This window comes from Neoarius graeffei, chromosome 16 (assembly GCF_027579695.1).
Source record: "Neoarius graeffei isolate fNeoGra1 chromosome 16, fNeoGra1.pri, whole genome shotgun sequence".
NCBI lineage: Eukaryota > Metazoa > Chordata > Actinopteri > Siluriformes > Ariidae > Neoarius > Neoarius graeffei.
Window position 1 is genome coordinate 32,062,024 of NC_083584.1, and position 12,508 is coordinate 32,074,531.

The following is a 12,508-nucleotide window of genomic DNA, read 5'->3' on the forward strand; positions in this document are numbered from 1 at the left end:
TCCAGGGAACCCTTAAACACTTTTCTTTAAGAGCATACCTAAGTCCATAAATTATACAAGGGCTTAAAAAAAAGTTATATACTGAATTTGTTAAATTGCCAGAGTAGTCAGTGTGTGGGTTTTTTTTTTTTGTAAAGTCTTAAGTGATCATATGTCATGCATATATTTAACAACAAGGTCAGCTCATTAAGCTGTGTGACATAAGACACACGGGATGGGTTTCTGAACATGAACCCAAGATCCTGTCGACGAAGAATTTATTTATTCATTCATTCCCCAGTGGCAGTGTAATTTAGTCTAGACAAGAACACAAGCATAATCTGTATCTAGTAAACTGGCCTCACATTATTGAACAATTTCCTGGTACAGCACAGGAGAACAACAAAAGAACACACATCTCCCTGATGATGCACAGCCCAGTAAAGTGAAACAAACCATCATGAAGAGCAGAATTCAAGAAAGATGTTTTATTGCTCATTCACTGCAATGTAATCTGAAAACAGGTGGCAGTCTGAGACAATGTTCACAACCTCTTAATGCTCTGATGAAGAGTTAACACACTGATACTAATTATTTACAATGAGAGATTTGTTTGTTTTTTCTTTAAAACGATATTTTTCACATTTTCTGTGGGGCACTGATGACATCCAAGGAAAGGAAGGAATCATTAGCGAGGGCAATAGAAAGTACAATGCTGTAAACATCGCAATCATGAATTGTTCTCAAAGTATGCTTTAAAGAATAACTTCTGCTTCTTATAAAGAATAAGTTGTGGTTTAGTTTAGCACACAGTCCAAAATATCAGAACAGTTAGACTTTATAATTGGACATTAGTTAAGATATTTTTGAAGAAAAAAAAAAGTTTACTGGCTCTGTTCTGTCCATGTGAGTTGCACATTATATTATTATAAAACTCATTTTATTCCATCAACAATACAAAATACACCACAGACACACTGATCATCTCACTCACCCGAGATATTCCACACTATTAAATATACTTATATTACTGTTACCTGTATGCTTTCTGATGGTAATGACTGGTTACATAGTGTTAGAATGAGGAACCCATAATCTCTAACATTACATCACGTCTGTATTCATTAAAGTGGAACTCCTGATTATTTTCTAAATTATTACAAACCAACCACAATGACTGGATGTTGCAGCTTTTTTTAATAGCTTATTTTTACACCAGGAGAAACAAATGGATCCATTTGAAACAATAATTTTGTTTGTTAGAAATAGTGCAGTAGGGGACAGTGGCAGACTGGCACCACTAAATATGACAGAGGCACGTGTTTATAGGCAGCCGCAAGTCTTCACCACCATGTTTCGATGTTTCTTGAGTATTACGTTGTTGTTGTCATCATAGAATAGCACAGAGATGGGGCTGAGTTTGGTTGGTGCACAGCAGGCCTTGGGGACTTCGTCAGGTTTTATTAGGTGAACCTGCCAATGACAAGGAGTCACTTTATCTTTAATTCAGTTAGCTACAGTAGCAGTCAAAAGTTTGGACACCTCAACTCGTTCGTAAGTTTTTCTCTATTTTGATTATTTTCTACATTGTAGAACAATACTGAAGGCATCAAAACTATGAAATGACATCTGGAACACGTATGGACTTACATGGTTAAAAAAAATGTTAAAAAACAAAAAATGTGTTTCCATCCATCCATAGCCACTTATCCCGTCCTACAGGGTCACAGGCAAGCTGGAGCCTATCCCAGCTGACTATGGGCGAAAGGCGGGGTACACCCTGGACAAGTTGCCAGGTCATCACAGGGCTGACACATAGACACAGACAACCATTCACATTCACACCTACAGTCAATTTAGAGCCACCGATTAGCCTAACCTGCATGTCTTTGGACTGTGGAGGAAACCCACGCGGACACAGGGAGAACATGCAAACTCCACACAGAAAGGCCCTCGCCGGCCACTGGGCTCAAACCCAGAACCGTCTTGCTGTGAGGTGACCGTGCTAACCACTACACCATCATGCCGCCCAAAACGTGTTTCATATTTTAGATTCTTCAAAGTAGCCAGCATTTATCTTGGTGACACTTTGCACACTATTGGCATTATCTTAACCAGCTTCATGAGGTCGTCACCTGGAATGCTTTTCAGTAATTAGTGCAATTTCATGCCTTCTTAATGCCTTCGAGATCAAACAGTGAATAATAATAATAATAATAATAATAATACAGTAAACAGCCCTATTCCACAACTGAATTAGAAGGTGTGGCCAAGCTTTCAACTGGTGCTGTATACAGTACTAATATTTCTGATTCATTTTTAGGGGAAGCCATGGCCTAATGGTTAGAGAAACAGTTTTGGACCAAAAGGTTGCTGGTTCTATTCCCTAACCCATCAGGATTGGCTCAAGTGGCAGTTGATTGAGTTGATGAGTCAGAATGTTCAAACTCCTAAAAACATATAATGAAACACCACTCGATGTTACAGTTCCAACTCCATTTGGGCAGAAATCTAAAATCCCTCTTCACCAGGAGGTGGTGATATGATATCATGCAAACATGATGCTTTCACACTTTGTGACAGTAGTATTATAAGGTTCTGTCCAAGTGTAGAGCTGTTTTGAGACATGGGACATCAAAGTTTTGACATCGCAGCAAACAAAAATGTGAAGGTCAGTAAGGTCTACACTTTAAAGGTTGCTTCAAATTTTTTCTTCTTCCAGCTGCTCCCATTAGGGGTTGCCACAGAGGCTCATCATGCTCTGCATATTTGATTTGCCATAGGTTTTTTACACCAGATGCCCTTCCTGACACAACCCTCCTCAATCTATCCAGGTTTAGGGCCAGCACCAAATATCAGTACATATTTGACCTAATGGTTAGAGAAACAGTTTTGGACCAAAAGGTTGCTGGTTACAACCCCAGTGGCTGCTTCAAATTTATATTACTGACTTGTAAAACATCCATCCATTATCCATAACCGCTTATCCTGTGCAGGGTCGCAGGCAAGCTGGAGCCTATCCCAGCTGACTACGGGCGAAAGGCGGGGTACACCCTGGACAAGTCGCCAGATCATTGCAGGGCTGACACATTGAGAGAACCAACCATTCACACTCACATTCACACCTACGGTCAATTTAGAGTCACCAGTTAACCTAACCTGCATGTCTTTGGACTGTGGGGGAAACCGGAGCACCCGGAGGAAACCCACGCGGACACGGGGAGAACATGCAAACTCCGCACAGAAAGGCCCCCGTTGGCTGCTGGGGCTCAAACCCAGAACCTTCTTGCTGTGAGGCAACAGCGCTAACCACTACACCACCTTATTATAAAACATTTATAAAGTAATTTTTTTTTAACAGTAGGCAAATATAGACCAAACATTATTATTCTGTATGCTCAAATACTTGTGCTTTTATAATGTTCTGTCTGGCTGTTTCTTATTTATATTATTATTCTTCCTAACTAAGAAATGGTAATCCACTTGGCAGAGGAAGACATTTTGAACCTATTATGACACATTATTAATATATTAGCTTTTCAGTTAATGTTATTTTTCTGGATACTGTATATTCTGCAAGAGCCAAAACACAGTTAAGTTTTACATTGTACAGTGTTGTATGGGTTAGGGGTCAGGCTTAGATTTGAGGGATTAGGTTTATCGGAGGAGTTGGATCAGGTCCAGCTCAATCCACTGGACTTGTGGTTCTGTAGCAAGGCCTATCTTTTTTTTTTTTGGTAGTCAGCAAATATAAGGAGATTTATGAAAGGAAAATATTTCAGTACCAACCTTCCAATGTTGCAATCAAAAGTTTGGCTGTTTGGGACATTTATCAGTATGCAGCGTGCCACCTTTATTTAATCTTTATTACTGACAATAAATCTAATCTAGACAGCAACCCTGGCTAGTTAATTATCTGATACTAGCTACGACTGGTAGGAATGTTGCTATGGTAACAGTGTGTGCATCACTGAGCTGTTTTTCGTACATCAGCACCAAAAGGCAAGTGTGAAAGCACCCTAATGCAGGATCCAATGCTGTTTCCTATTTCATCGATCACTACTAATCTGGGAAACTAACGTGTGTCCTCTAAGATACATGAAACCACCATATCTTGTGGAACTGCTCATTAAGTAACGTTGTCGTGTAGCAGAAAAAGCTTAGGAAAAAGACAATTGCCCGATTCTATCGACATGAGATAATAGACTTTGTTGAGTGTGACTCAGGAGAAAGAGGAATGCCATCTCTGCCAGGCAAGGAGCTGGGTTATTATACTCTGACATATTATTATACAAACTCGGGATCTCCTGATGATAGGGTGAACACTGAGACAGTTGCGCCAGATCTAAAGACAAAGTCCATCATTGGTTCAAATTTCCTGGGTCCATGCTTGCAGAGACAGGTATGTGATCATCTGTGTTAGTCACATCACCTTTACTGGAAAATAGCATTCTCTTATTAGCCTGGAAAGCCTTAGAAAATGACATCATTACAAACAGAGGATGCCATTGCTGACCAACTGCATCACTTCCTGTTATTGCTGTATTTTTCAGGTGCTTCCTACCCTTGATTTATTGATGGAAAAAGTAAATGTAACCAGTCACAGGACTCAGTAGAAAGAGGCTTGATGTTAAAATTACTAACCACAAGCTGGATCAAGGCATGATTAGTAGCGTTCATACAGGAACCAAGAGGATAGTCACATTCCCCATCACAATAATATGCTGAGTAACCTGGAGGAGCCAAAACCCAATCCTGAGAAAAACAAGGAGAAAAAAAACAAAGAAAAAAACCCCAGAATTTAGAAGAAGCCACTATAATAGTAACATTTACTTGTGCCCACTGTAGCCTCATTTACATTTATAGCACGTGGCAGACTTATCCAGAGCAACTTACAGAAGTGAAAGTTACATTTTACATTCATACAACTGAAGAGGTTGGGTGTTAAGGGCCTTGCTCAAGGACCCAACAGTGTTGGGATTTGAACTCTCAACCATCAGTAGTCCGATACCCTACCTGTGGCATGGGTGTTGGTACCAGACCAGCTGACTCAAGTATTTTAGAAACTACCAATCTCCAGGGATCTTCTGGGATTTTAACACACAACTGTTTACACAGAATGATGTGAAAAACAAGTTTCAGATTTGAACAGGAGTGGAACCCAGTGTGGGCCGCCTTCTATCTCAAGGTTCAACATGCTCTGCTTTCCGAGATGCATTTTTGCTCACTACATTTGTAAAGAGTGACTATTTGAGTTGCCTTGAGTGGCCTTCACATAAGTTCAACACCAGTCTGTCCACCTCCGACAGCTCAAGAAATTCAGAGTGAAACCTCATCTCCTGGTCCGTTTCTACACAGCCATTGTTGAAAGCATTCTCACCTCATCCATCACAGTCTGGTTCAGTAGTCTTGACACACTCTCCCGGAAGAAATTGCAGCACATAATCAATAGAGCCTCAAAAATCATTGGCTCTCCCCTTCCATCCTTGGAATCACTACATTACAAAAGAACAGTATGCAGAGCCCACAAAATCGTCTCAGACCCCACTCACCCTGCACACTATGCATTTCAGCTTCTGCCCTCTGGAAGGCGCTACAGGTCAATTGCCACCAAAACAACACGCTTCAAAAATAGTTTTATCCCTACTGCCATACAACTTCTGAACTCTTGCAGATAAACATTGATCATGGACTGAAAATTGTTTGATGTTGGAATTGTCTGTGTCTATCTGTATGTATATATGTGTCTTATATATGTTTTAGTTTGTGTCCCTAGTCTTTATTTATTGTAATGCACAAGAGAAAATTCATATTGATACTTGCGCAATATAAATTAATAAAATTATTATTATTATTATTATTATTATTATTTATGTTATATGTTGGAACCTGTACCATGCCATACTGAAAAAAAATTCCACCTGCTTGCAGTGTGGTCATTAAAGAATCATTCATTCATTCATTCTCATCTGATCTCTCTCATCAACGAAGCATTTCTAGCCATGGAACTACTGCTCACGAGATGTCTTTTGCACCATTCTGTGTAACCTGTTGTGCGTGAAAATCCCAGGAGATCAATTCAACCCAATCCGTCAGGCACCAACAACCCACACTACAGTGAAAGTACAGTCCAAGGTCCAGTCAAACGAGATCACAGTTTTCTCCTTTCTGATGTTTGATGTCTTAACCTGCATCTGTGTGAGTTTACGTATTGTACTTATGCCACATGATTGGCTGATTAGATACAGTAATTGCATAAATTATCAGGGGTACAGGTGAACATTCCTAAAAGTGTATATTAAACATAGCTCTCAAATAGATAGATAGATAGATAGATAGATAGATAGATAGATAGATAGATAGATAGATAGATAGATAGATAGATAGATAGATAGAGTATGCAAGATATTCTAATAACTACTGAAACTAATGTTGTATAACTTTTCAAAAGCAATGATATTGTTGACAGGGATACTGCAAATATACATTTTTATAGCATATTTTTATAGCAATTTAGGGGACATGTATAGTAAGGCTTTACCTTCCAACCCAGGTCACTGAAGCTGACATATAACTCATGCTTCATACAGGCCTGTCGGCCATTACTCACAGGAGTTTGGTCTGAAATGGGGGGGAAAGACAACAATTTGAGTAAGTTGCAGTGACACTGACTCGGTATATATTGGTTTCCTCGTTATTACTGTTCTTCACTGTTGCTGTGCTGATGGTACTTCAGTGCAAGATACCATATAATCTTGGAAGATGTGCTTCTATTTTGAAAACAGAGTGCACACTCTTCTAATTCAGTCATACTTTATTAAAATATCATCCTGAATGCAGAGTCAGAAACTCTAGAGAAACAAGGTAAATTAAGCCAATTATCTATTCGGCTTTAATGCGAAATACTAAACAAAAACAGCAAAATGTAACTAAATCCATCCTATTTCTGACAGCAATAGATTTCTCCGACAGAAAATTCTAAAATTTAATGCATTTCAACTCATCGGTTATTAAATGTGTGTCAGACCTACACACTATACCTGAAACATATTCAGCTGCCCTTACCAAATAAACCTGGTCTGTTTGGGTGAGGCAGATCATTTTTGTGTTTTTTCCTGCGCTGTGTGTTGTGTCTGAGAGCACGAGGTGGGCGGCAGGGGGCCTGGCTGGCTCTGAAGAACGTCACCATGAAAGGCTGTTTGGAACGCGGCCCTCTGCGGCCCACCAAACCCACCCAGCCAGCAGATAATGAGCGGTCTGAAAGAGGAAAAGAGCACAGTGAAGATATAAACAGATATCACTCTTCTAAACTACCATTTAACACGAATACAATCAGCTGAGAGACAGTCACACATCTAAATAAAACTTTTATTATTTGAATTTTTTTTAATCAGTGACTGATGAGATGCTCACCATCCTCCGTTTCCACGTATAGTCGGATGCCCAGGTTGCTTCGTGGTTGCAGGAGCCAGTGGTTGCTGGCAGATGTTACATCAAAGGCCAGCCAGCCCTCCTGCCCTGCTGGAACTGACTGCATGTCCAACAAGACGAGCTCAGGTTCCCTAAAATTACAACGGCAAAATCAGGTTTTTTGAAGATCAAGTTTAAAAAATAAAAAAAAAATGTATGTAAACAGTAACTTTCCACAATTTTCAGTATAATATAAAAGATTCTAAGTCTTTCCTTAATATTGTGTAAGAAGTATTACAACAAGGTTGGAGAAAAAAAAATGCTCTTTTGAATATTTTTATTTATTTATTTTTAAATTAAGTAAAAGCTTCTGTCCAGCACCATGAAGCTTTCTTCATTTTGTCCCTCTGGCAGAAACGTTCAAGGTTCTATGTAGAAAAAGGAAGTTTCTTTTGATAACATGAACCCTTTTACAGAGTGAAAATCATCAAACATTCACAGAATATTAACCATTAAGAAATTTGTTTCTTTGTGACACATTCAGATTTCAAATGTTTCATTGAGATTATTTAAGAAGTATTTTGAGAAGCGCATTATTTGAATAAAAATTCATCTAGAACTCTAAGAATTATTCAGTTAGCCCCTGTTAGGGAACCTTTAAAGGTTTGATGTAAAACCCTAAAACAAACGCTTTCCCCATTCACAAAAGGGAGAGTAGCCAATCCACCTGCAAGCATATTTTTGGGAGATGGGAAGAACCCAGAGAACTACGAGCAAAACCCATGTGGACACATGGAGAACACGCAAAACCCATTCAGGCTCAGGATCAAACTGCGGACCCTGGAGCTGTCTGGTGGCAACGTTACTCACTGCACCACCATCCAAGTCACCCTGAATAACCCTTTTCTCTAAGAACGGAACATTTCATTGAAAGATATGAAATTATATATTTTTTAAAAAGTTACAAATAAGAAAACGACACTGCTTAAAAGGAGAAGAAAACGCTGCTGAAATTCTCTGGCTTCTGGCAATATTTAGAGCATTCTATAAAGAACAAAAGCAAATTCATAATTTTGAAAACTATTGGATAGTTAGGGCGGCACGGTGGTGTAGTGGTTAGCGCTGTCGCCTCACAGCAAGAAGGTCCGTGTTCGAGCCCCGTGGCCGGCGAGGGCCTTTCTGTGTGGAGTTTGCATGTTCTCCCCGTGTCCGCGTGGGTTTCCTCCGGGTGCTCCGGTTTTCCCCACAGTCCAAAGACATGCAGGTTAGGTTAACTGGTGACTCTAAATTGACCGTAGGTGTGAATGTGAGTGTGAATGGTTGTCTGTGTCTATGTGTCAGCCCTGTGATGACCTGGCGACTTGTCCAGGGTGTACCCCGCCTTTCACCTGTAGTCAGCTGGGATAGGCTCCAGCTTGCCTGCGACCCTGTAGAACAGGATAAAGCGGCTACAGATAATGAGATGAGATTGGATAGTTCCAGATCCTGAGGTTTTTTTTTTGTTTGTTTTTTATGAAATCACATGCACTGTGAAAGAGATTAGAGTGTGACCTGTATCTTCTTTCCCTCTGGATCTCGTAGACGGAGATGTGGAGGGTACGGTTAGCTCTCTGACCCATAGTCAGGGTTTTATAGATGCGGAACTCTGCAGCAGTGACCGTCTCTCCTTGAGGAAGTGGTGTCAGATCAAAACGAAACTCCTTCCAGTAGGGCCGCGGTTGGAGTAGATCTCTCTCATGCTCCACTGAAGGACAGAGAGAGCAAGATGAGAGGAGTTACTGAGAGCTCAGAAGATCCTGGCTATCTATAACCTGATCTGGAGGATGATGGTGCAGAAAGAAAGACTGAGATATGATGTGATGTGAAGGAGGGAGGCTGAGGGAGAGTTCCACACAAACTGAGCTCTAGGTGAGAGAGAGAGAGTAAATGAGATTACTATCCAAAGGAGAAGAGAAAGGTCATGAGTTGTAGAGATTGTCTAGAAGGAAATGAAGGCAGAGATGTTAGAAGAGTGAGGGTCCTTCATGAAGGAGTGTATGGGATGATGAGAGGATAGAGAGGGAACAAGATGAACATTTGTCCTTGTAGAGGCCTGTGGACCAGACTAACACCCATGGCCATGACTGCACTATAGGGTAATTAGAGGCTCTGTGGGGCCGGCTGCTACTCAACACACAACCACTAATTACAGCCCTGGAGTGTATTTTTAGAGGAGTGCCTGACATTATTTTCATTTTCCTCTCCCTCCTTCTCTTTCTGCCTAGCAATGGAGCCTGTAATTCTGCACAGCTGTGCGGATTCAGCGTCATCGAATGCCTCCTGGCCTTCGCTCGAACTGTACACAAGATCCCAATCACTGTTTTTGCTTTATGTGTTCACACTCATCAGAGTCCCTTTCAGTCCTGACAGGTTAACACAGAAGAGCTCCGGTAATAGCTGCAAATTTACTGCTGAACAAATGCTGCAGGCTCTCAACGGCAGCGCTGACCAGATTAAGAGAACACGGATATCCTCCCATGAAGAAGACACAGGAGAGAGATAAAGGGAGGAGGCCACTGAGAACAGCAGAGCTCATTTGCAATTTTGCAACAGATAAGCATCGTCTCGCCGACGAGACAGGAAGAGATATCGCAATGATGATGTGGTTCTCTCAGTCAATTAAAACACCAATCCGAGTTCTCACGATGGTGAGTTGCGTTTCTTGTCCCGACGCCAGTCTACCACACTGTTACACTGCATTGCATTTATTTATCTTGAAAAACATAATGACGTACAGTACGTTTATACTAATGCTGTAATGAGGAAATGCAAGACATGTATATAAAAAAAAAAGACAACCAAGAAAAACACCAATGATGATGGAACGTCACCATCAATCTAAAATCGAGTCATCTCACCCTTACATTCAAGGATGGAGTCAAGCCTGTAGTCCCTAAACTGCCTTTGAAATCAAGTTTAATTCAAGTCCTTAATGGAGATGTAGCTGAACGATATTGCAATTTTGAATCCAAGTCAAAGTTCAAGTCAGGAAATTGTATCATCGTTTACAAATATTCCAGCGTTTTCAATCTAACGCATCTGTAGTGTTTGGCTGATGACCACAAACAAGAATTTCAACACATTTCCCTGTGCTGAATAAAGAGCAGAAAGTAGTAAGGGTAGTTCCACTACACGTGAGGAAATTGGTTTTCCACCCGATTCCCAGTACGGGGAAATGCGTTGAAATTATTGCCAGTGGTAATTACCCATACACTCCTAGAATAGTGCTCTTTGAATAGCTAAGGTTCAGTAATAGTTCTCAGCTTTCTAAAATGGTTCTACTTTGAATCCTTGCTCACAGTGGAGCCCTCTGTTCTGTATAGACCCTGTAGGTGTTTCCCCTCCAACAGATAAGCCTTTCGGGTTGATGTAACTTTTTTCTAAGAGTGCAGTGGGATGGAAAACAGGTTGAAAAATCATAGAAGGTTCCTGCAAGTCAGACTTTTAATCCAAGTCTAGAACTCTGACTACAGTTACATCACACCTTGCCAGGACTATTAGTTTTGAAATCACTCATCATGCTGGGTTTAAGCAAGTGTGTGGAGCGCTGTACTGAAACATCTTTCCCTGGTCAGAGTGTTGCTGATGAGTTGATTTGGTATTACTGTATGTGCAACGCAGCAGAACTGAAGCTGAAGAGTCAAGAAGAGGTTTATACATATTTAGAGGTTACTGGTACTTATCTACGGCCAGGCTTGTTTAGTATTTATGGAGTAAACCAAAGCATTTCATCTATCACTCACCCAGGTTGACAAAGCTCATGACGGTGTCTGCCTCACTGACCACCGTGCCAAGTGGTGGTGTGTGTGTGCTTAGGGTGGGCAACGCAGCATGATTGACACTCTCAGAGATGAAGCCCACACCTAGGCCCTCGTCCCCCTCGGCTGACACGGCATGGTACAGGTCCAGCATGAAGAGTGGAGCAGATGAAGGAGGACGCAGAGGCGGGTGTGGACGAGGCCGTCCCGGGAGTCCCAGGATGGACAAAATCTCCTTTTGCATCTCCTTCTTCTCACGGCCACTTAGCCTGCGGAAGCTGGAGTGCATCATCCCCTCCTTTTGCCCACAGACACACACAAACATGCATATCGGGAGAACGATGGTCAATATCGAGAGCCATCGTCCACCTGCGATTCTGTTCCCACAGCTAGCAGTCCTCCTTCTGCCATGCTGTGGGGACACATGGTGGACTAGAAGATCCCATCTTTCTGCAACAACACTGTCCTGGATAACAGCCTGGTCATCCATTGGTGGAGATGTTTCCCTCCTGCCAAAATTTAGACTCTTGAAAACGCTTGAACGTCCTTTATTTTAGACAGCTTCAGCCCACACGGCTGTTTAAACGTCTCAGCAAGACAAGCCGTCCTTGAATTCATTCACCTGTGTGTTCCAGTGCAACGGTCCTCCTGTGAGTTCTCAAAGTTACTGCCCCCCCGTCAGCTTATCTTTTCTACCCTCTTGTCTGTGTGTCGTTTCTCTCGACTGTTATCTCCAGAATAAACCGGTGTTCCTCTCCGTCTCATGTAATATCTTCTGTTTACTTATGGAGCGGGACGGTGAAACACACCACAGCAGGAGCAATAAGTTCTGGCAGCGTAGAAGCAGCTTAAAGGAAACCAAGCAGTTTCTTAAGACTTTCCATTCCTTTGAAGCACGACTTTGGAAGAGACAGAATAAAGCAAAGTAAAGAGCAGGTGCTGAGTAAAGACTGAGGTTAATGGGAAGTTAATGTCTAAGGGTACAGTAAATAAATAAAGCAGTTCTAATGACGCACCAGAAAGTCTTCAAAGAGTCCACAGTGAAACGCAACACCTGCCCTTTCTCCTGACGGATTACAGCTCGATCCAATGAACTCCAAAGAAAGAAATCAGACCCAAGAAATCAGAAAATTTTCAGAGATGGGCAAGTTCTCACCAGCTTTTCATTGCCTTTGGGTTGTAATCCATAGTAAAAATGGTCCATGCCATGCTTCCTGAAGATAAATTTACCTTTGCATTAAAAAAAAAAATCCCTTTCACCAAAGCCACACCTGCACACACCGACTCTAAGCAGAAGTACAGCAACAGCAGCCTCTGGCCTT

The 12,508-nt window shown here is 41.4% G+C and overlaps 1 protein-coding gene across 1 annotated transcript; it reads right to left on the minus strand.

Moving 5' to 3' along the window:
* Positions 1 to 505: 505 nt before the first annotated feature.
* Positions 506 to 12,508, minus strand: bmp8a (bone morphogenetic protein 8a). Its single transcript, XM_060942792.1, has 7 exons — positions 11,172 to 12,508; positions 8,941 to 9,133; positions 7,393 to 7,541; positions 7,045 to 7,236; positions 6,521 to 6,600; positions 4,624 to 4,734; positions 506 to 1,452 (listed from the first exon to the last, which is right to left on the minus strand). Exons 1-7 carry the CDS (start codon positions 11,674 to 11,676, stop codon positions 1,303 to 1,305), a joined length of 1,380 nt encoding a protein of 459 aa, XP_060798775.1. The 5' UTR covers positions 11,677 to 12,508; the 3' UTR covers positions 506 to 1,302.